The 24,884-nt window shown below is 44.5% G+C and overlaps 1 protein-coding gene and 1 non-coding gene across 20 annotated transcripts in view; both read right to left on the reverse strand.

Annotated features, from left to right (window-relative positions):
* The window catches only part of LRRFIP1 (LRR binding FLII interacting protein 1), a 197,281-nt gene extending 191,046 nt beyond the window's left edge, over positions 1-6,235 (reverse strand). For all 19 annotated transcript variants that reach the window (XM_038748978.1, XM_038748980.1, XM_038748979.1 and 16 more), the window contains exon 1: positions 6,117-6,235. In XM_038748978.1, coding sequence (XP_038604906.1) covers positions 6,117-6,212 — 96 coding nt within the window. In that variant the 5' untranslated portion in view covers positions 6,213-6,235. The remainder of the gene's footprint in view (positions 1-6,116) is intronic.
* A 5,599-nt stretch (positions 6,236-11,834) lies between these two features.
* On the reverse strand, positions 11,835-11,971 carry LOC119931173. The gene has a single exon (XR_005452030.1). It is a non-coding gene; the product is annotated as a small nucleolar RNA SNORA7 (small nucleolar RNA).
* Between the last annotated feature and the right edge of the window lie 12,913 nt (positions 11,972-24,884).

Genomic DNA, 24,884 nt, shown 5'->3' on the forward strand with positions numbered 1-24,884 from the left:
AAAACCATAATTTCTTTCAAGTTTAGCTATTCCTCACAAAAACACCCTTCCATGATACCAAAGTGATCATTGGAAATTAGGAAAAAAGATATTTTAAAAAATAATACATCATGTTTTTAGCTTTATGACCAAAGGGATTGGGAGGAGAGGAGGGAGGGAAGAGGGCACAAGAAAGAGAGTGCCCTAATGTTGAAAGGTAAAATTTTAGGGGTGGAGTGAATTTACGAAACCCGCTCAGACATTCACCATACAACTTCCCTACTCTTAGCCAACAGCAGGCATTTCAAGTAGAAAGACATGTTAGGAGTCATGGGTTTGAAGGAATGGTAGTCAGATATGCAGCATCCCAAAAGCAGAACTCAAATCAATCAGTGGTATTTTTGAACACTTACTGTGCATAAAGGTCTGTGCTAGGCGCTTGGGAGAGTACAATGCAAGTCGGTAGACAGGATCCCTGTCCACAGGGAGCTTACAATCTACAGAGGAGTTTCTGGTCCAGTGATTCCACACTTCTAATACTTTTAAAATGAAGTAAAGAAATAAAAGCAGTCTAAGGAGAAGCAGCATGGCCTAGTGAATAAAGCACACACCCAAAGGATCTGCGTTCTAATTCCGGCTCTGCCATTTGTCTGTTGTGTGACCTCAGGCAGGCCACTTCACTTCTCTGTGCCTCAGTTATTCCATCTGTAAAATGGGGATTACGACTGAGTCGGATGCTGAACAGGGTCTGTGTCCAACCTGATTCACTTGTAACCGAGCGCTTAGTACAATGTCTGACATAGTAAGCACTTAAATACCATTTAAAAAAAAAAGGACAACCAACTAGCCCCCTGGAGATAATGGCAAGTTTGAGAAGGAAGAACTGCTTCTAACTGAAATGCTGCCTGGAGCACTAGGGAACTAGGGAATGCAGAGGGGGATTTTGAGGATGTCAAAAAAACAGCTGCACTGAAACAGATATGCTTTCTCTTCTACATTGGGGCAGTTCTTTAGAGAATGGCTCCGCTTCAATGTTCAGGTAAGAGATGGCATGCTGGGACACAAACGGGGAGCATTTTTTTTTTAATACTCTCTACACTCTGGAAATCACTGAACAGAGGCAATGGCTTGCCTCTTGTTCCATGGCTGGAACAAGACTGTTCACGCGAGACAGATTTTCTGGCAGTTCCTCCTGAAGCACCAGGAACCATTGGAACCCTAGAGCCAGAAAAAGTTTGGCAGCCTTTCCATCCATTCAAACCAACCATCCCCAAGTGGAATTCCACTGCCAGGAACCACCACAACATTAGTAGTACCCACTCTGAGCCCTGCCAGTCTGCTGCCTTAAACCAAGCCTGAAATTGGGAAACCAAAAGTGAGGAGGAAAGAGGAAGTGTTTGGAGCATAAAGTTACAGCATTTTTTAAGTGCCTTCTGGGTACAGAGCACTGTACTAAGCCCTAAGGAAGAAAAAACAGTTGGGAATTGGACATGGTCCCTGTCCCTTGGGGGCTCACACAAAAGCCCCAGAAAATCCTGCATGTCAGTAAAAAACGGTGCATCCTTGGCTATCGACAGACCAGACAGTAATCAAGAAAGGAAGACCTTTGTTTGAGCTAAAGCTTAATAAGGAGAATCAGAGGAGGAGGCAAGTGTGAAAATAAACGCAAACAAACATCAAACAATTCAAGGAAGGACAATGTGGTTGCGCCATGGTCAGCCATATGCACATATACACAGGTGAATTTCAGGAAGGAAAATTTTATTTACACATCGGATATAATCTATTTAAACTGTCACAGCAGGTTTGCAAACTAAAAAGTTAGAAACTTCCGATCTTCCATTTGTTTAAAGTGTTTTGAAAAACAACTAGGAAAAAAAGAATACTTTGAAACCTGGGAAGTCTGAGAAAAGCAGTTTGAACTGAAAATGAAGAACCTGATCTAACTTCAATCAAGTTCCTCTGGAAGATTATATGCTTTACCTTTACTCACAGAAATTAATTTCTCGAGACTATAAACTTTCTAGATTAAGCAATTCACGTGAAAAGGGAAGAGGTTTCTTGTGAGCATTACTCCACTGAGGTTATTCTTTCTCTGAAGTCACCAATGACCTCCTTCTTGCCAAATATAACAGACTCTTCTCTCCTAATTTTCCTCAACCTCTCAGCTGCCTATGCCACTGGACAACTCTTTTCTGCAGGAGCTCTGGTAAATGTACTGACACTTTTCTTACCATTGCAGCAAATCCTTCTCTTGCAGTTTTCACCAGCCCCTCCTCCCACCTCCTAATTGTTGGGTGGCCTTCAAGTCTGTTTGAGATCCCCTTCTCATCTCACTTTACACTCATTCTCTTGGAGGCCTCATCCACTCCCATGGCTTCAACTACCACTTCTATGTGGCAGACTCCCAAATCTACCTCGAGAGCCCTTCTCTCTCCTCTGCAATCTCACAATTCCTCTCCCTCCAGGAAAACGCTACATGGATGTCCCACCCCCACTTCAAGCTCAATTCATTCAGAACTGATCTTTCCTTCCCAATTTTCTCCACTTAACCTTCGAAACAATGAACATCAATCAATGGTAATTAATGAGAACTTACTGGGTGCAGAACACTGTACTAAGTACTTGGAAGAGTACGGGAGAGTTGTAGTGTAATCCTTCATTCAACTGTATTTATTGAGTGCAGTGCAGAGCACTGTACTAAGTGCTTGGAAACTACAATTCAGCAATAAAGAGAGGCAATCCCTGCCCATACTGGGATTACAGTCTAGAAGACTCAACTGACAATCAACATCCTTCCAGTCTTTTAAGCCGGCAACCTTGGCATTATCCTCAACTCCATCCTCTTTTTTAATGCCTTTATTTGGTCTGTCACCAAATCTTGTTGTTTCTTCCTCTTCCACAAAATTTCCAGAATCTGCCCCTTTCTCTCCATCTAACTATCACAATGATCAAAGCACTTGTCATATCCTGGCTTGATTACTGAATCAGCTTCCTGACTGGTCTTCCAAACTCCAATCTCTTCCCCATCTTAGCCTATACTTCACCCTGCTGCCTGGACTGTTTTTCTAACCTGGCATTCTGCACCTATCTTCTCACTCCTCAAAAATCCCAAATGGTTACTCTTTCCACATTCCATGGTCAGGAAACTCCTGACCACTGGCTTTAAGGTGCTCAAACGGCTCTCTCTCAAGCTAACTGTGCCTCACTCAACTCTCCAGCCTCCAACCTCTGGCTCACACTCTCCCCTGTGTATAGAAACCCCTCACCCCTTAAAATTTACCAGATTATAGCCTCCTCCATTTTCAAAGCCCTTTTGAAAAATAACCTCCCCTAGATGGCTTGCCCCAATTAATTTTAAATATTCCCTGCCTAGATCCCCTCTACTGCCTCCTAAGCACTCACGTTCCATCTGAGCACAACTGTACATATTTTACACACCTTGCACTTAGGAGTGAGATGCAGCATGGGCCAGGCCTGGCAGTCATAGGACCTGGGTTCTAATCCTGTCTCTGCCAAATGCCTGCTGTGTGACCTTGGGCAAGTCACTTCAATTCTCTGGGCCTCAATTCCCTCATCTGCAAAATGGGGACTGAGACTGTGGCATAGGGACTGTGTCCACCCCAATGCTTAGTACAGTACCTGGCAAACAGTAAGTGCCCAACAAATATAATACTGATAATGAATAACAATAACCAGCCACAATCCCTGCCCACAATGAGTTTTCTTGGATGGGATGAGTCCACAGTTACGGGAAATTACCTACTGACTGCCGTGAACTCTCAACTGGTAAAAATCAGTTATGACTGGTTCCGCAACCGTTATACCATATTCTTACTTCTCAGTTCCTGTGTTGAATACAGATTAAGTGGCTGCTGAAGTTACTACTGCACCTCACAAAAAAAGTTAGTCTATGGTTATTCACGTTTGAGAGCCTCTGGATTGGGTCTAACTTCATTTGATTCAGATGTTCAGAATCATGTTATAATATCAAGATAGAATAAATCAATTGGGGCTGTTGGAAGAAAGCAGAATCCAGTAGTGAGGGGGGCAATTTAAGTCACTTGGAAAGATCTGTTAGTTGAAACTTTTGCCTTTTTTGACTACCTTTTATAACACCAGGGGGCCAAGTTTTAATAGTTTTAAGACATGTCCTGGGTGTTCACATAAAACGGTTGAGTGACATCTTTGAGGAAAATAAAAAGTGAAGGTAGAAGCTTCTTGCAAAAAGGCAGAGAGACGAGAACTCCTGTGAACAGGTTTAAGCACTGAACTTCACAACACCTCCTCCAGGAGGCCTTCCCAGACTGAGCCCCCTCCATCCTCTCCCCCTCCTCCCCCTCTTCATCCCCCCGGCCTTACCTCCTTCCTTTCCCCACAGCACCTGTATATATGTATATGTTTGTACGTATTTATTACTCTATTTTACTTGTACATATCTATTCTACTTATTTTGTTAATACGTTTTGTTTTGTTCTCTGTCTCCCCCTTCTAGACTGTGAGTCCACTGTTGGGTAAGGACCATCTCTATATGTCGCCAACTTGTACTTCCCAAGCGCTTAGTACAGTGCTCTGCACACAGTAAGCGCTCAATAAATACGACCGAATTGAATTGAACATGGATGTCAGACCGCTTGCTTTGGATTTCATTACTCTCATAAGGCTCTCAGCAATAAAAAAAAAAAAAAAGTGACGACAGTATTGCTGCTAGCCCCAGACCCAGGCGACAAATTGAGTCACCCCGATGCAATGACTGGGCAGGGTGGGGGGAGCCTATGCACGGACCTCCATCCCAGTTTAGGGATCACACCCAGAGCCAAGCCACCGTTAGACCTCTCTGCCTTCCACTCCCTACATCCCGGGCAACGTTAACTTCCCCGATGCTCCCCTTCTTGGGAGCTGCCCGGGAGAAGTTTGGGACAGATGAGTGGGCCGGTCTTGGCTCAAACCTAGGCCTTCCTGGTAGTGGAAGCAGAGAAGGGTCCAGGGCAGGGACGGGGAGGGAAGGGGAAGCGAGGGGGACAGTGAGGACAACTCCTGAAAAGGTGTTACTCGTCCACTCGCCCGTCGCTGTCATACACACACACACACACACACACACACACACACACAACTGGTGTGCTAATTCTGGTACATTGCACTCTCCCAAGGGCTTGGTACAAAGTTTCACATTCACTCATTCAATCGTATTTACTGGAGTACAGAGCACTCTACTAAGCACTTGGAAAGTACAATTAGACAACAGATAGAGACAATCCCTACCCAACAACGGGCACATAGTAAGCACTCAATAAATTCCGTTCATTGATAGACACACACTCAATTCCACTACTTCTACTGTATTGCACTCTCCCATGGGCTCTGCACAACGTAAGCGCTCAATAAATCCCGCTGATTGCTATCCAAAGACACACACTCAAGGAACGGGATTGCTAATTCCGGTGCATTGCCTTTTCCCCAGGGGCCCGGTACAGTGCTCTGCACATGGTAAGCGCTCAATAAATACCAATGATTGGTACACACAAGGAAGGAGTGTGCTCATTCTGGTGCACCGCACTCTCCCAAGTGCAATGGGTTGGGTACGGTGCTCTGCACAGAGTGAGCGCTCGATAAATCCCGTTGATTGATACCCACAGACACACACAGGAAGGGATGGGCTAATAATAATAATGATGGCATTTGTTAAGTGCTTACTACGTGCCCAGCACTGTTCTAAACGCCGACCTGGCCAATCTGGGGCATTGGGCTCTCCCAAGGGCTTGATACAGTGCTCTGCACAGAGTGTGCGCTCAATAAACCCCGTTGCTTGATACACAAAGACATACACACTCACTCAGGGAAGGGGTGGGCTAATGCTGCGGCACTGCACTCTCCCAGGGGCTTGGCACAGCGCTCTGCACATGGGCAGCGCTCAAGAAATGCAGTTGATTGATACCCACAGACCACACACACACACACACACACACACACACACGGAAGGTTACTGCGCTCTCCCAAGGGCTGGGTACAGTGCTCTGCACAGAGTGAGCGCTCCGGTACGACTGCCTGGTGCTCCCACAGATAGAAAAGGAGTGCCAGGGCGGGGGGGGGGGGGGGTGTCCCGTTCCGACCCCATGCCCCCGCCGCCCCTCGCCCACCTCGCGGGCGATCTGATTCAAGGCGTCGTCCTCGGCCGTCAGCCGGTCCCGGTTGGGCAGCCTCTTGCGGCCCGGGCCCTGGGTGCCCATCTCCATCCGCCCGATCAGCTCCGGCTCCCGCTCCCCCGCCCCGCGCCCAGGCGTCACTGCGTCACGCGCACGGAGGCGGGCACGGGGGCAGTGGGCAGGGCTGCCAACCGCGTGGGCGGGCCTTCGAGGCCAGGCCTGAAGCACGGGGGAAAAGTGGGCGGGGCGGCTCCTAGGGCAGAAAGAGACAGCCTGAAGGAGGGACTGGGCGAATCCCGTGGTGGTGGGTCATGGGTTCGAATCCTGTCAGCCCCTTGTCAGCTGTGTGACCTTGGGCAAATAATTAATAATAATAATAATAATAATGACGGCATTTGTTAAGCGCTTACTATGCGCGAAGCACCGTCCTAAGCGCTGGGAAGGACACAAGGAGATCACGTTGTCCCACGTGGGGCTCACAGTCTTCATCATCAATCGTATTTATTGAGCGTTTACTGTGTGCAGAGCACTGTACTAAGCGCTTGGGAAGTACAAGTTGGCAACATAGAGTGACAGTCCCTACCCAACAGTGGGCTCACAGTCTAAAAGAGGGAGACAGAGAACAAAACCAAACATACTAACAAAATAAAATAGAATAGATATGTACAAGTAAAATAAATAAATAAATAAATAGAGTAACAAATATGTACACACATATATACATATGTACAGGTGCTGTGTGGAAGGGAAGGAGGTAAGATGGGGGGGATGGAGAGGGGGACGAGGGGGAGAGGAAGGAATCCCCATTTGAAAGATGAGGGAACTGAGGCTCAGAGAAGCTAAGCGACTTGCCCAAAGTCACACAGCAGACACGTGGGGGAGTCGGGATTAGAACCCATGACCTCTGACTCCCAAGCCTGGGCTCTTTCCACTGAGCCACAGTGCTTCTCTCAAAGTCACTTAACTTCTCTGGGCCTCAGTTCCCTCATCTGGGAAATGGGGATTAAGACTGTGAGCCCCACGTGGGACAATCTGATAACCTTGTATCGACCCCAGCGCTTAGAACAGTGATTTAGCGTAGTAAGCGCTTAAATACCATTATTATTATTATATTTATTCAATCATTCGTTCATTCAATCGTATTTATTGAGCACTTACTGTGTGCCGAGCACTATACTAAGCGCTTGGGAAGTACAAGTTGGCAACACGTAGAGACAGTCCCTACCCAACAACGGGCTCACAGTCTAGAAAGGGGAGACAGACAACAAAACATGTAGATAGGTGTTAAAACCATCAGAATACATAGAATTATAGCTATGTGCACATCGTCAACAAAATAGAGTAATAAATATGTACAAGTAAATTAAACAGAGTAATAAATCTGTGCAAATATATACAAGTGTTGTGAGGAGGGGAAGGAGGTAGGGCAGGGGGATGGGTCATGGATTCGAATCATGACTCAGCCACTTAATAATAATAATAGCATTTATTAAGTGCTTACTATGTGCAAAGCACTGTTATAAGGGCTGGGGAGTTTACAAGGTTAACAGGTTGTCCTACGTGGGGCTCACAGTCTTAATCCCTAATTTTTACAGACGAGGGAACTGAGGCACAGAGAAGTTAAGTGACTTGCCTACAGTCACAGAGCTGACAAGTGGCGGAGCCGGGATTGGAACCCATGACCTCTGACTCCAAAGCCCGTGCTCTTTCCACTGAGCCACGCTGCTTCACTTGTCAGCTGTATGACCTTGGGCAAGTCACTTAATGTCTCTGGGCCTCAGTTCCCTCAGCTGTCAAATGGGGATGAAGACTGAGCCCCAGGTGGGACAACCTGATTACCTTGTATCCCCCCCAGCGCTTAGAACAGTGATTTGCACATAATGAGCACTTAAATACCACCACCACCATCATCATCATCAGTGGGCGGGGCTTCGAGGCAGGTGGGCGGGGCTTCATCTGAAGGATGGAGGAAAGTGGACCAGGCTACAAGGCTTCAGGCCCGAGCACGGCCTTGGACATCAGAAAGATCTGGGTTCTAATTCTGACTCCGCCACTTGTCTGCTGTGTGACCTTGGACAAGTCACTTCACTTCTCTGGGACTCAGTTACCTCAGTCAATCGTACTTAATAATAATAATAATAATAATAATGACATTTGTTAAGTGCTTACTATGTGCCAAGCACTGTTCTAAGCGCTGGGGGGAAACAAGTTAATCAATAGGGCTCACAATCTTAATCCCCATTTTAAAGATGAGGTAACTGGGGCACAGATAAGTGAAGTGACTTGCCCAAAGTCACACAGTTGACAATTGAAGGAGTCGGAATTAGAACCCACGACCTCTGACTCTCAAGCCCGTGCTCTTTCCATTAAGCCATGCTGCTTCTCTCAATATAATAATGATGGTATTTGTTAAGTGTTTACTATGTGCCAGGCGCTGTTCTAAGTACTGGGGTAGTTACAGGTATTCATGTTGTCCCTCATGGGGCTCATAGTCTTAATCCCCATTTTACAGATGAGGTAACTGGAGCACAAAGAAGTGAAGTGACTTGCCCAAAGTCACACAGCTGACAAGTGGTGGAGCCGGGATTAGAACTCACTACCTCTGACTCCCAAGTCCAGGCTCTTTCCACTAAGCCACGCTGCTTCTCTATTATGATTAATTATACTATGTTAATATTAATGATATTAATTATTATTAATAATAATCACTCACTGTGTGCAGAGCACTGTACTAAGTGCTTGAGAAAGTACAATACAACAATAAACAGTGACAATCCCAGATGAAGCTTTGAACCTCATATGCGTTATGGACTGTGTCCAAACTGATTAGTTTGTATCTACCCCAGCGCTTAAAACAGTGCATGGCACATAGTAAGTGTAACAAATATTATAAAAAGAAAATCAATGGTATTTATTGAGCACTTACTGTGCTCCGCACCATACTAAGTGCTTGGAAATTTCAATGCAACAGATTTAGCAGACAAGTTCCCTGCCTAGAACAAATTTACAGATTCCTGCTTCCCGCTAGGATCAGAGCCTGAAAAAGAAGCCATTCTGGCAATCCTCCTGGGCTGGTCCTGAATTCATTCATTCATTCATTCAATCAATCGTATTTGACTCTGTGTGCAGAGCACTGTACTAAGCACTTGGGAGAGTAAAGTATGACAGGAAGGAACCACAGCAGCAGCCTTCCCCAACACACACACACACACACACACACACACACACACGTGTATATACAATGCTTAGAACAGTGCTTGGCACGTAGTAAGCGCTTAATACCATAATTATTATTACTATTATTATTATTCTGGTATGTGTATATGTATATATCACCCGACCTAATGCATGGGGATACCAGAAGCCCTGGAGGAATTGAGTGATTGAGACTCCCCTGGAAATCCACCTTCAAGCTTAAGTACCCTCTCCACTTTATCCACTTTTGAATCTCTCAATCCTCCTTGAATTCTCACAGTAACCACCCAGAAGCTAGCATGAACCTGCCTAGCAATAAATATTTAACAGTTCAAAACAAGGTGTTCTGAAGGCATCATGTGTCTCACCTTCCCGGAACTTGCTCTCTGAGCACTACATTGTGTTTTCTCTCCCAACTCCTAGTAAAGTGCTCTGCACACAGTAAGCACTTAATACAATTACTGCCACCTTGGAATACTAGCTGACACGCGTCATCTAGAAGAACACAACCGCATTGTCAGAATGGTCAACCCACGCCTCGGATTAGAATTCAAGGAATTTCTAATAATTTGCAAAAGGGCTACCTGAAATTTCATTTTATACACTCAACCACTGAGATCGGCTATCTTCTTGGTGTCATTAGATACTTCAGATAACAATATTAATTTTTATAACTAATGTATGGTCCCATCAATGATTAAGAGGTAGTGACAGGGTCAGGACAAATACTACCTTGATCTCGTATTGCATTTGAGGAAATACAAATACTAGAGAATAATAGAGATACTAGAGAAATACAAATGCAAACACTGGAGAAACAGTGTGGCATGGTGGAAAGAGCATGGGCCTGGAAATCAGAAGGACCTGGGTCCTAATCCCAATTTTGCCACTTATCTGCTGTGTGACTTTGGGCAAGTCACTTAACTTCTCTGTGCCTCAATTACCTCATCTGTAAAATGGGGATAAAGACTGTAAGTCCTATGTGGTACATGAAAAACATTCAACCTGATTAGCTTATATCTACTCCAGTGCTTAGAGCAGTGCCTAACACATAACAAGCTCTTAAATACCATTAGGAAAAAAAGAACTGCATAAGCAGTCAGAAAGAGCCTGCCCTTTATGTGGCCTTAAGAGGAAAGTTTCAAGGAGCAAAACAGTAATACAAATACTTGAATCATCATAGTGCCTTTCCCCTTAGAGCTTAAAGTGCTTTGCCATAGACTCCTTATCACCATTGTAGGCAATCCCTGTTTCCTCCTACCTTAATTTACCAAAATAATACTCATATTTATCCCACACAAGAGCTGCTGCTAATCATTCAACTGGACTTCTTAAGTAGCCAGTCTCTCCTAACAAATAATATCACCTACAACTCAATCCCAAGACACAGTCATAGCAGCTCATCCCCAAATGTGCCCATTCTGTTCTGAATATGAATTAATTTTCCTTCCACTTACATTGTCATCATCTTGAGGTTGAATCTTGACTGGCTGCTGCCCCATAGAAGAATTCTCTCAGGCTTTGTGAGAAAAAAAAAATCACCACTGGTTTCCCTGATAATGTGGTAAATGGGAGCACTTTAATAATAACAATCTCTTTTTAAAGTTGAAAAGTCCTAGGGACTTCTAGGCCTACCACTTCACCTGTTTATAAGCTCCTGATGTGCTTTTAGGCTACCCAGAGGCCTTTGGGTCTACTCCCCATCCCGTTGTAGCATGTGACCAATCAAGGAGTCATCAGGCCCCTCAAGGCACCACCTGCTTCTCTCTCTGGACTGATTCCAGGTCCAGCTGTGACCTCATTGTAACTTTCACTTCTATTCACTAAGAGAAGCAGTTCCTGCTCTTTTTGCAATTTCTGCTTTCCACAGTCTAAGTAAATACTGGTGTCCTTGTTTGTTCCTCTTAATTGGCAAATTTCTGAGATGCATAGTTTGGAGGTAAAAACACTATATCATGTATACTTCAAATTTTGCAGTCTTTTTATGATATTTGCTAAGTTCTTCTTGCCTTGTCTTATGCTTTTGAGTCACCTCCAAACCATAGTGACTCCATGGACACATCTCTCCCTGAATGCTCCACCTCCATCTTTTAATCATTCTGGTAGTGGATCAATAGAATACTCTTGGTAAAAATATAGAAATGGTTTACCATTGCCTTCTTCTGAGGAGTAAACTTGAGTCTCTGCCCTTGACTCTCTCCCATAATAATAATAATTATGGTATTTGTTAAGCACTTTCTATGAGCCAGACACTGTACTAAGCACTGGGGTGGATACAAGAAAATTGGGTTGGACACAGTCCCTGATCCACATGGGACTTCCAGTCTCAAACACCATTTTACAGATGAGGTAACAGACACAGAGAAATGAAGTGTCTTGCCCAAGGTCACAACAGCAAACAAGTGGCAGAGCCAGGATTAGCACCCATGACCTTCTGACTCCCAAGCCTGTGCTTTTATCCACTATGCCATGCTGCTTCTCTCCCATGCCGCTACTGCCCAGTAAAGATGAGTTTTAACTGGTAGCAGATTGCCTTCCTCTCACTAGCCACTGCCCAAGCTAGGATGGAGTTGGTATGCCTCTGCTTGACTCTCCCTCCTGTAGCCGAGACTGGTAGAATACTGGAAACTCTCCAGGTGTGATCCTGAGAGGGGATGTTAAGCTAGAGAAGCAGTATAGCTCAGTGGAAAGAGCCCGGGCTTTGGAGTCAGAGGTCATGGGTTCAAATCCCAGCTCTGCCAATTGTCAGCTGTGTGACTTTGGGCAAGTCACTTAACTTCTCTGTACCTCAGTTACCTCATCTGTAAAATGGGGATTAAGACTGTGAGCCCCCCGTGGGATAACCTGACCACCGTATAAATTTCCCAGTGCTTAGAACAGTGCTTTGCATATAGTAAGAGCTTAATAAATGCCATCATTATTATCATTATTACCATGTGTCCTGTTAATGCGGTAAATGGGAGCACTTAAATAATAAAAATCTCTTCGTAAGATTAAAAAGTACCAGGGGCTTCTAGGCCTAGCGCTAGGCCTGTTTATAAGCTCCTGATGAGGTTCTAGGCTACCCAGAGGCCTCGGTGTCTACTCCTCATCCCAAGGAGTCTATCACTGTTTTAAGCACCCGGGTAGATACAGTTTGTTAGGTTGGACACAGTCCCTGTCCCACATGGGGCTCACAGTCTATGTAGGAAGGGGAACTGGAGAACTGAGGTACAGAGAAGTTAAGTGACTTACCCAAGGTCATAGCAAGCAATTGGCAGAGCCAGGATTAGGGTCCAGGCCTTCTGACTCACAGGCCCATGCTCTTTCCACCAGGGCATGCTGCTTCTTTTTGGAGGGGTAAACCTTTAAACTCCCCATCCTTCCAAGGGTGATTAAAAAACAAGTTTAAGTACCTTGTCTGAGGTTTTTGACAGGTTTAAGACCGAGCTTAGTCTGGGGTGGCCATATCCCCTAAAGGATTCATTGCTTAGGGCTGTGGTCTAACAGCTCCAAGCAAGAAGTGATCATGTAGATTTTTCAGGCCTTGTTCGGGGACCAGTCAGTCAATCAGTGGTATGTACTGAACTTTTCATGTGTGCAGAGCACTGTAGTAAGCACTTGGGAGAATACAATAGAGATGGTAGATATGTTTCTTGCCCACAAGGAGCTTACAGTCTAGAGGGGAAGAGAGACATTAAAATAAATTATGGACATGTACATAAGTGCTGTGAGCCTGAGGGTGGGATGAAAATCAAGTGCTTAAAGGTACAGATCCAGTTGCATAGGCTATGAAGAAAGAAGAGGGAGTAGGGGAAATGATAACTTGGTGGAAGAAGGTCCCTTGGAATTGTAGTTTTGGTAAGGCTTTGAAGGTGAGGAGAGTGGTGGTCTGTCAGAAATGAAGGGGAACATACTTCCAGGTCAGAAGGAGAGAGGGAGGATGTGGGCAAGGAATCAGAGGCAAGGTAGAAGAGATTGGGGTACAATGAGTATATTGGTGTTGGAGGAGTGAAATGTACTAGCTGGGTTGGAGTAGGAAATGGGTTGAATAAGAGAGGTGATTCAAGGATAATGCCAAGGTTATGGGCTTGTGAGACCAGGAGGGTAGTGGTGTTTTCTACCAAAATGGGAAAGACAGGATGAGGACAGGGCTTGGACGGGAAGATGAGGACTACTGTTTCGGACTTGTTTAGTTTGAGGTGTCATGGAACATCCAAGAAGATATATACTGAAGGCAGCAGGAATATGAAACTGCAGGGAGGGAGAGAGATCAGGGTTAGAGGGATAGATTTGGGAATCATTGATGTCCTCCAGGTTCCTCATCTGTAAAATGGAGTTAAAAACTTGCTTTCTCTCTTACTAAACTGTGAGCCCTACATGGGACAGGAACTGGGTCTGATAGGATTATCTTTTATCTGCCTTAGACCTTACCAGTTTTTGGCAAATAATAAGCACTTAAAATCCCCTCTTCAGGTCATACCTAGAGAGTTTCCAGTCTCTGTTATGCGAGGGAGAGTCAAGGAGAAGCCTATCCATTCCATTCCTAGCTTGGACAGTGGCTAGCAAGTGGAAGGCAATCTGCTACAAGTCAAAACTCACCCGTGTTGGGCAGCAGCAACATGGGAGAGAGTCGAGGGCAGAGGCTCAAGTTTACTGCATGGAAGGCAGCGATGGTAAACCACTTCCATATTTTTACAAAGAAAACTCTATGGACCAGAACAATTGCAGATGGAGAGTGGAGCATTCTGGGAGAGATGTGTCCGTTGTGTCGCTATGGGTCGGAAATGACTCGACAGCATAAGGCAAGACAAGAAGCACTTAAGAAATACCACAATTATTATTCACTCTTTTTCTAGTCAATCAATCAATCAATCATATTTATTGAGCGCTTACTGTGTGCAGAGCACCTCCCTCCCTTCCTCTCTCTTTTCCTCCAGATCAATCAACGGTATTTATTGGGGGCTTTCTTTGAGCAGAGCACTGTACTAAATGCTTGGGAGAGTACACCAGAAGCAAAAGACACGGTCCTAGCCTTCGGGTGTGGGGGAGGGGAGGGGGCCAGGAGTTACAATTTAATGGAGTAAAACAGTCTCCCAGAAATGATTTACAAATAGAAAGAAAGGAGAAAGAAGAGGAATGATTCCTTCCTCTTCCTGTTTCCTCCCTCTCCCACTCATGGCCCCATCCCAATGCCCCACCCTCTCAACGTTCCTCATCTCCATGAACAAAATGAAAACCTGGCAGATTAGGCAGGAAGTCTGCAACTTTTGAACAGACCATTCCAAGCTATGACATATTGGATTAGTCAAGAAACATGCTACTGTGCTTCAATAACGGTTTAGTTCTGAATCACCCAAGCAGACTGAAAAGGGCACAATTAAGGCTTAAAAATAAATTAACTAGCATGAAGTCAAAGTAGGCTCAGACAAACCTAGAACCTACTCTCCCATTCAGGCAGATTCCCTGATAATGTGTTCAATTAAGCACTTATCTTCCTCATCCGTATGCTTGTCCCTTGAATTTGGAACTATTAAAATGTGTGATAGCCACTACATAGTCATCTCTGATTATTTTTTTCTAAAATTTAGGAATTAAACTGTTTTATTTTAAGGTCACAGTACAATATGTCTCTATGTTCTATCTGTGCAAAGAGATGTAACAGTGGTATCAAGTATACATTTGGAGAAATATTGTGATGGACATCCCTCTGACATCAAATCTACTGGATGCAGTCAGCTAAATCCAGTTCACTGCAGCAGCAAAAGTTGCTCTTCCACTGTTAGTCCCAACAGCACTGGTTTGTTGCAGGGACATAAAACTTGATGTTATTGAAGTTAGTGATGACTTAAGGCTACCAGATTTTTTCACATGATTATCAGAAATAGGACATTTATCATCATTACTCAAATATCCAACTGATTAACAATTAATATTCTCTGGCATGGGACTGAGCAATCAATCAATCAATCAATCAATCGTATTTATTGAGTGCTTACTGTATGCAGAGCACTGTACTAAGCGCTTGGGAAGTACAAGTTGGCAGCATTAGTTCAGATAGCATTGAGAAAGAGAGGTCTAGTGAGAAGCAACGTGGTCTAGTGGATAGAGCATGGGCCTGGGAGTCAGAGGACTTGGGTTCTAGTTCCAAGTCTACTGCTTGTCTGTGATCTTGGCCAAATCACTTCACTTCTCTGTGCCTCAGTTACCTCATCTGTTAAATGGGAATTAAGATTGTGAGCCCTATGTGGGCCAGGGATTGTGTTCAACTTGATTTTCTTGTATCTATCCCTGAGCTCAGTATGGTGCCTGGCTTAACAAATATCATTAAAAAAAGATGACATGATCATTAAGCACAGATGCTTCCACTCTAAAGGAAAGATAGCAACAACACAGTTGAATATTCATTCATTCAATCATATTTATTAAGCACTTACTGTTCATTCATTTATTCAATCGTATTTATTGAGTGCTTACTGTGTGCAGAGCACTGTACTAAGCGCTTGGGAAGTACAAGTTTGCAACATATAGAGACGGTCCCTACCCTACCCAACAGTGGGTTCACAGTCTAGAAGCAACAACACAGTTGAATATTCATTCATTCAATCATATTTATTAAGCACTTACTGTTCATTCATTCATTCAATCATTTTTATTGAGCGCTTACTGTGTGAAGAGCATTGCATTAAGCGCTTGGGAAAGTACAATACAACAATATTCTACCAGCCTTGGCTATAGGAGGAAGAGTCAAGCAGAGGCATACCCATTCCATTCCTACCTTGGGCAGTGGCTAGCAAGTGGAAGGCAATCTGCTACAAGGCAAAACTCACCTGTACTGGGCAGCAGTGGCATGGGAGAAAGTTGAGGGTGGAGACTCAAGTTTACCATGCGGAAGAAGGCGATGGTAAACCACTGCTGTATTTTAACCAAGAAAACTCCATGGATCCACTCCCAGAACGTTTGCAGATGGAGGCGGGGCATTCTGAGAGAGGTGTGTCTACGGTGTTGCTATGGGTCGGAGACGACTTAATGGCCTAAGACAAGACAAGCCCCCCTCATATAAAAACTTCACCACCTCTGGTCATTTTGGTCATCCTCCATCTCCTACTACCCCCCCGCCACTCTCTATCTTTGTGTTTTCTTTCATTCTTGAAGATTCTGGAGGGTCCTAGGAAGTCCCAGTGAATGGAGAAAGTGCCTCAGAGTGGTTCTTAGGGCACAAGGCTATTAAAACCACTTCTTTCTGCCACCATGTCAACCAAATGGCTCAGCCATAGCCAGGGAAATTACTCTCATGCATATTTCAGTCAACCTTAACGAACTTTTGCAAGATTTTTAGAAGTAATGTGGTCCAGTGGAAAGAGCAGTGGTAAGGACCTAGGTTCTAATCACAGCTCTGCCACTTGTCTGCTGTGTGACCTTGGGAAAGATATTTAACTTCTCTGAACCTCAGCTATCTCATCTGTGAAAATGTGGGATTTAAGACTGTGAACCATAACTGGAAGGGGACTGTGTCCAATCTAGTTATTTTATATCTACCCAAGATTACCACAGTGCCTGGCTCACAGTAGACACTTAACAAATACCATTAAAAAAGAACATTATGATACAGGCAGAATCCAAATTCCAAATCCTGGTTTGCTCCTTTTCAATTTGAAGCTAGCCCTAGTCTTCCAACCTGGAATACAGTTTGTAAATCTTTTCTCTAGTTTTCAGATGAACGTGTTTTTGGAAGTGCTCATCATCATTAATCAATCAGTGGTTAGTATCAACAGTATTTATTGAATGTTTACTGTGTGCAGAGCACTATACTAAGTGCTTGGGAGAGCACAGTGCAACAGAGTAGGTAGATATGTACCCTGTCTGCAATGAGGTTACAGTCTAGAGAGGGAAACAAGCATTAATATAAATGATTTATAATATATAATTTATAGATATATAAATAAGCGCTCTGGGCTGAGAGTGGGGTGAATGCCAAGTGTCCAAAGGGTACTAATCCAAGTGCACAGGCGATGCAGAAGGGAGAGGTAACTGGTGGAAAGAGGACTTAATCAGGGAAGGTCTTTTGGAGATGATGTGACCACATTTATTGAACATCTACTGTGCATAGGACAATACTAGGATATAACAAAAGAAAGAGACATAGTCCCTGTTCTTGAAAAACTTGCATTCTAGTGGTGAGCACTTACTGTGTGCAGAGCACTGTACTAAGCACTTGGGAAGTACAGGTCAGCAACATATAGAGATGGTCCCTACTCAACAACGGGCTCACAGTCTAGAAGGGGGAGACAGACAACAAAACAAAACATGTAGACAGGTGTCAAAATCATCAGAACAAATAGAATAGTAAATATGTACAAAATAAACAGAGTAATAAATCTGTACAAATATATACAAGTGCTGTGGGGAGGGGAAGGAGGTAGGGCAGGGGGGATGGGGAAGAGGAGAGGAAAAAGGGGGCTCAGTCTGGGAAGGCCTCCTGGAGGAGGTGAGCTCTCATTAGGGCTTTGGAGGGAGGAAGAGAGTTAGCTTGGTGGATGTGCAGAGGGAGGGCATTCCAGGCCAGGGGAAGGACGTGGGCCAGGGGTCGAAGGTGGGACAGGTGAGAAAGAGGCACAGTGAGGACGTTAGCAGCAGAGGAGCGGAGGGTGTGGGCTAGGCTGTAGAAGGAGAGAAGGGAGTTGGCCCTGCTGACATTACTTGTACTCTGCAGAACTCTTTTTCCTCCTGCTCCTATTAGTGGATAGAGCCTGGGACTGGGAGGCAGAAGGTCATGGGTTCTAATCCCATCTCTGACACTTGTCTGCTGTCTGACTTTGAGAAAATCACTTCATTTCTCTGGGCCTCAGTTACCTCATCTATAAAATGGGGATTAAGAATGTGAGCCCCATGCGGTACAGGGGCTGTGTCCAGTCAGATTTGCTTGTATTCACCCCTGCGCTTAGAACAGTGCCTGGCACACATTAAGCGCTTAACAAATACCATAATTATTATTATTTGTAACTAATTTATGCTTTCTCCCCCAGGAGTCTGCAAACACCCCTGAGAGCAGGGATTGCATCTTCCGCTTCTGTTAACCTCTCCCAAGTGCTTACTTCAGTGTTTTACACACAGTAGGCACTCACCAAGTACCACTCATTGGTTGAACTTAGAACAGTGCTTTGCACATTCTAAGAGCTTAATAAATGTCATTATTATTATTATTATTATTATTGAGGGATCTGACACATAGAAGAGTTGTGATTTCAGAAACAACATTCGATACGCAGCGCCCTCTAGTGGCCTCCCAGTTGCAAGGCAACAATAAGGGGAGCCTGGGCTGGGTGGGCACTTGAGTTGAAGGGTTGCAGGAGGAAGAACAAAGTTAGGAGGCAAGAGGCAAAAGAGTTGGAGAGGAAACGGGCCCCATCGTGTACTGTAGATTTGGTGGCAAAATCCTAAACCTCTCTACCTAGAGCCTATTTCGATGGCCAGGGTTTTAGTTGATGAAATTCCTCTGGAAATTGTACTCAGTGGATAGTATTTATTGAGAGCTTACTGTGTGCTTCATTGGAGAGCTGGGTGACCTGAGCTCTGGGCTGTGGCAGAAAAGAGAGAGAAAATTATTTATCTGGGTGGTCCTGAACCATTACTGCTGCTGAATAATAATACTACTACTAATAATTATAATGGCATTCGTTAAGCACTTACTATGTGCCAGGCACGGTACTAAGCCCTGGGATGGATACAAACAAATGGAGTTGGACACAGTCCCTGTCCCACACAGGATTCACAATCTTTATTCCCATTTTACAGATGAGGTAACTGAGGCACAGAGAAGTGAAGCGGCTCACCCAAGGCCACATAGCAGACATGTGGTGGAGCCGGGATTAGAACCTGTGACCTTCTGTCTTCTAGGCCCGTGCTCTATCCAACTCGCCATGCTGCTCCTCAATTAGTGTTTGTATTCATAGTCTATTATCTGATATGGATTCCAGAGAAACTGGTTTGTTCCGAATATGAATCTCCTCCAACATCACTGCTACTGGGCTGAAATCTCATCTGAAGCTTCTTCTAGTTAGTCAAAATGAGCAATACCAATTGTTCCCCAATCCCTCTTTGTGTGGCCAATTATCTGGATTTAAATGGGGAGTCTGGTTTTCAGATGGCTTGTCCCTCTTAGATACCAATTCAGAATCAGGTGCTTTTATGTTAATATTTTTTTCAGCCCCTCGATCCAACCACCAAGTATCACAGTTCAGCCTGACTACTGTTGTTTAAATCCCTGAGCCCCGACTTGTATAATTCATTCATTCATTCAATTGTACTTATTGATCGCTTACTGTGTGCAAAGTCCTGTACTAAGCGTTTGGGAGAATACAATATAACAATAAACAGACACATTCCCTGCCCACAGTGAGCTTGTAGTCTTGAGGAGGAGACAGACATTAATGTAAATAAATACATAAATTGATATAATATATAATAATAATTAATATAATGTGAGCTTGCTTGCATTCCTGGGGGCAGAGATGGCCTCTTTCTAATAACTATGGCATTTATTAGATTCATTCATTCATTCAATAGTATTTATTGAGTGCTTACTGTGTGCAGAGCACTGTACTAAGTGCTTGGGAAGTACAAGTTGCCAACATATAGAGACAGTCCCTACCCAACAGCGGGCTCACAGTCTAGAAGATGCTTAATCTGTGTTAAACCTTGTAGGAGACACAAGGTTATGAGATTAGACAGAGAACCTGTCCCACATGGGACTCACAGTCTATTTTTATACCCATTTTACAGATTAGGAAACTGAGGCTCAGAGAGGTCAAATGACTTGTCCAAAGTCACACAGTAGGTGAGTGGCAGAGCTGAGACTCAAACCTGGGTCTCTTGACTCCCAGTCTCAAATCCTCTCCATTAGGTCACACAATCTCCTCCTTCTTTAGGGGGAATCAATGCCTTTAGCTTTCCCTGAGAGTCTGAGAAAAAGAAGACAGGAATCTCCCATAACACTGCAGCCAGGTTGACAGTAAGCGGGCAGAGTCTGGATACAGCTAGCAAGAATTTCTAGCCAATCAACAACCGAGAAGCAGTGTGGCCTAAGTGGATAGAGAACAGGCCAGGGAATCAAAAGGTCTGGGGTTCTAATCCCAGTTCTACCCCTTGTCTGCTCACTTGTTATCTGTAAAATCGGGATTAAGACTGTGATCCCCCTATGTGACATGGACTGCATCCTGCTTATATGTACTCCAGAACTTAGTAGAGTGCCTAGCACATAGTATGCACTTAACAAATACAATAAAAAACCCATAAAAATAAAAAAAGGGAAAAAAAGGAGGCTGGGGGCTTCTCAGAAGACAGAGGAGAGACCAAGAGAATCAGACATCCCATAGGTGGGTCTCATACCATCCTTCCTGGATCTTCTCCCTCAGTGTGGTTTAATGGATAGAGCTTGGGCCTGGGAGTCAGAAGGACCTGGGTTCTAATCCTGACTCCATCACATGTCTGCTGTGTGACCTTGGGCATGTTGCTTCACTTCTCTGGGCCTCAGTTACTTCATCTGTAAAATGAGGATTAGGACTGTGAGCTCCATGGGACAGGGACTGTGCCCAACCTGATTAACTTGTATCTACCCCAGTGTTTAGAACAGTGCTTGATACACAGTAAGCACTTAATAATAATAATAATAATCATCATAATAATAATGGTATTTGTTAAGTGTTTACTATGTGCCAGGCACTGAACTAAACACTGGGGTGGTTACAAGCAAATCAGTTTAGATACAGTCCCTTGTCCCACATGGGGCTCACAGTCTCAATCCCCATTTTACAGATGAGGCAACTGAGGCACAGAGAAGAGAATTGGTTTGCCCAAGGTCACACAGCAGACAGGTGGCAGAGCTGGGATTAGAACACATGACCCATGTGTTCCTCCTGCCTTCAGGACATCTCCATCTGGATGTCTGCCCGCCACCTAAAGCTCAACATGTCGAAGACTGAACTCCTTGTCTTCCCTCCCAAACCTTGCCGCCTCCCTGACTTTCCCATCTCTGTTGACGGCACTACCATCCTTCCCATCTCACAAGCCCGCAACCTTGGTGTCATCCTCGACTCCGCTCTCTCATTCACCCCTCACATCCAAGCCGTCACCAAAACCTGCCGGTCTCAGCTCCGCAACATTGCCAAGATCCGCCCTTTCCTCTCCATCCATACCGCTACCCTGCTCATTCAAGCTCTCATCCTACCCCGTCTGGACTACTGCATCAGCCTTCTCTCTGATCTCCCATCTTCGTGTCTCTCCCCACTTCAATCCATACTTCATGCTGCTGCCTGGATTATCTCTGTCCAGAAACGCTCTGGGCATATTACTCCCCTCCTCAAAAATCTCCAGTGGCTACCAATCAATCTGCGCATCAGGCAGAAACTCCTCACCCTGGGCTTCAAGGCTCTCCATCACCTTGCCCCCTCCTACCTCACCTCCCGTCTCTCCTTCTATAGCCCAGCCCGCACCCTCCGCTCCTCCGCTGCTAATCTCCTCACCGTATGTCGTTCTTGCCTGTCCCGCCATCGACACCCGGCCCACATCATCCCCCGGGCCTGGAATGCCCTCCCTCTGCCCATCCGCCAAGCTAGCTCTCTTCCTCCCTTCAAGGCCCTACTGAGAGCTCACCTCCTCCAGGAGGCCTTCCCAGACTGAGCCCCTTCGCTCCTCTCCTCCTCGCCCCCCTCTCCATCCCTCCCATCTTACCTCCTTCCCTTCCCCACAGCACCTGTATATATGTATATATGTTTGTACATATTTATTACTCTATTTATTTATTTATATATTTTACTTGTACATATCTATTCTATTTATTTTATTTTGTTAGTGTGTTTGGTTTTGTTCTCTGTCTCCCCCTTTTAGACTGTGAGCTCACTGTTGGGCAGGGACTGTCTATATATGTTGCCAATTTGTACTTCCCAAGCGCTTAGTACAGTGCTCTTCACACAGTAAGCGCTCAATAAATACGATTGATGATGATGATGATGACCCAGGCCCGTGCTCTATCCATTATGCCATGCAGCTTCTCTCACCATAATTAATTAATTAAGCTGTCCAAGTAGGCTTCCCCTGGTGCCATCTCCCATAATCCCCCTTTACCTCTAGCTCCACCTCCTGGCACCCCAAACCTGGCACCGCCCCCTCCCCACCCTCCAACCAGTAACACCCCTATTATTTTCCAGTGTTTTCGAGTTAGAGCAGACTTAAATAGACATCTTTACACTTGTTGGCTGTCCCTACCTGTAATGTATTTTAGTGTCTGTGAGTTCCTGTATATTGTAAATTATTTGAGGGCAGGGATCGCATGTACTCACTCTTTTGTACTCTTCCAAACCCTAAGTATAGTGCTCATCACAGAGTAAGTGCTCAGTAAATTCTATCAATTGATTGAGCCAAATTTTCATCTGAAATTTGAAGATTCAAGGTGAAGTCAGCCACAGCAGGAGAAATGAATTCAACCTGGGCTTTGACTGGAAACAGAAAATGTCCATCTCATTGGGAACACTTGGGGTTATTGCCACATAACTTTTTAAGGTTTGGAAAAATATTTGGTTTTTTGTTTGTTTTTTTTTTACTTTTCCAATGCCATTGAAACAAAGGTGTTTCAATTCTGGAAATCTTTTTGGCTGAACGTGCATTTTCTGACAGTCGACATGGTGATCTGTGCTTCCTTCTCTTCCCCCACAAAGCATGGAGCATTTTCAAGAAAAGTTCTTGCTTAATTTATAATGAAAGAGGTGCCTGAACTCATGCAATTATATAATTTTACATTTGAAATTTGTAGTGTACTTGAGTCCCAGATTTGCCAGGGGTATGAACTGCAGTTCTTCAAACCACAGACCTTTGGAATTTAGTAAATTGTAAAATTTGTATCAATATGGCAAATTCAGCAAATCAATCAATCAAATAATTATTTTGGAGTGTTACTCTGTGCAGAATACTGTGCTGAATGCTTGGGAGAGTACACCAATTTAACACACGATCCCTTGCCCTCAAGGAATTTACAACCCAGCAGGGGGAGACAGGCATTAGTACAAATTACAGGTAGGGGAAATCAATCAATCAATCCATCAATCATATTTATTAAGCAACTGTGCACAGAGCACTATACTAAGAACTTGGGAGAGTACAATAAAACAGGGTTGGTAGGTGCACTCCCTGGCCACAAGGAAGCAGCCTGGCCTAGTGGATAGAACACGGGCCTGCAAGTCAGAAGGACCTGGGTACTAATTCTGACTCCACACTTGTCTGCTGTGTGACCTTAGGCAATTCATTTAACTTGTCTGTGTCTCAGTGACCTCATCTATAAAGTGGGGATTAAGACTGTGAGCCCCATGTGGGACAGGGACTGTGTACATCCTGATTAACTTGTATCTATCCCAGCTCTTAGTACAGTGCCTGGCACATAATAAGCCCTTAATAAATACCACTAGAAAATGAAATAAGAAAGGATCTTACAGCCCAGAGGAAATGAGCGATTACTCAAGGAAAATTTCTTGGAAGAGATGAGGATTTTGTAGGGTTTTAATGTTGGGAAGAACGATTATCTGTCAGAGGTGATGGAGGAGGGGGTACCATTAGGAAGGAGGTTGATAGGCAAGAGAGGGGTGAGAGCAAGGCACCGCTAACAAGAGCTGGTGTTAGATCAGTGAAGTGGTTGAGTCTGGTTCCAATGGGAGAGGAGCAAGGATAAGTATGGGAAGACTGCTGTTTGAGTGTCTCACAGTTAATGAAGAGTTTCTGTTCAATATGGTGATGGATAGCGGACAACCAGAGGTTTTCTCTGCAGGATGAGAGTACAGGTGAGGAGACGTGGACATTCAACATCCTATTTTACACTAGATTAGCCTTTGCCTTTCTATAAAGTCAATCTCTGCCTGTTTTCCAATCTATTTTTTATGGTATTTGTTAAGTGCTTACTAAGTACCAGACAATTTACTAGGCTCTGGAATAGACATAAGCTAATTGAGTTGGATAAAGTCCCTGTCCCATATGGGGCTCACAGTCTCCATCCCCATTTTACAGATGAGATCACTGAGGCATAGAGAAGTTAAATGAATTGCCTAAGATCACATGGTAGACAAGTGGCAGAGCTGAGATTAGAACCCAGGTCATTCTGACTCCCAGGCCTGTGATCTATTCACTAGGCCATGCTGCTTCTACATCAGTCAATCAATAAATCAATCAGTTGTATATATTGAGTGCTTACTGTGCACAGGACACTGTACTAAGTGCTTGGGAGAGTACAACACAGCAATATACCTGACACATTCCCTGACCATATTCTGCATCAACATAATTCCCTAGACATGCAATTTGGTACTAAGTTTGATGCACTGATGTTGACAATCTTTGCTTGTTAGTCTTCCAGAGGGTATGTAAAGGAAGCAGCATATCGTAATGGATAGAGCACAGGACTGGGAGTCATACAGGCATGGGTTCTAATCCTGACTCCGCCACTTGTCTGCTGTGTGACCCTGGACAAATCACTTCACTTCTCTGGGGCCTCAGTTTCCTCATCTTTAAAATGGGGATTGAGACTGTGAGCCCCATGTGGGACAGGGA

The sequence above is a fragment of the Tachyglossus aculeatus genome, chromosome 7, assembly GCF_015852505.1.
Source record: "Tachyglossus aculeatus isolate mTacAcu1 chromosome 7, mTacAcu1.pri, whole genome shotgun sequence".
Lineage (NCBI taxonomy): Eukaryota > Metazoa > Chordata > Mammalia > Monotremata > Tachyglossidae > Tachyglossus > Tachyglossus aculeatus.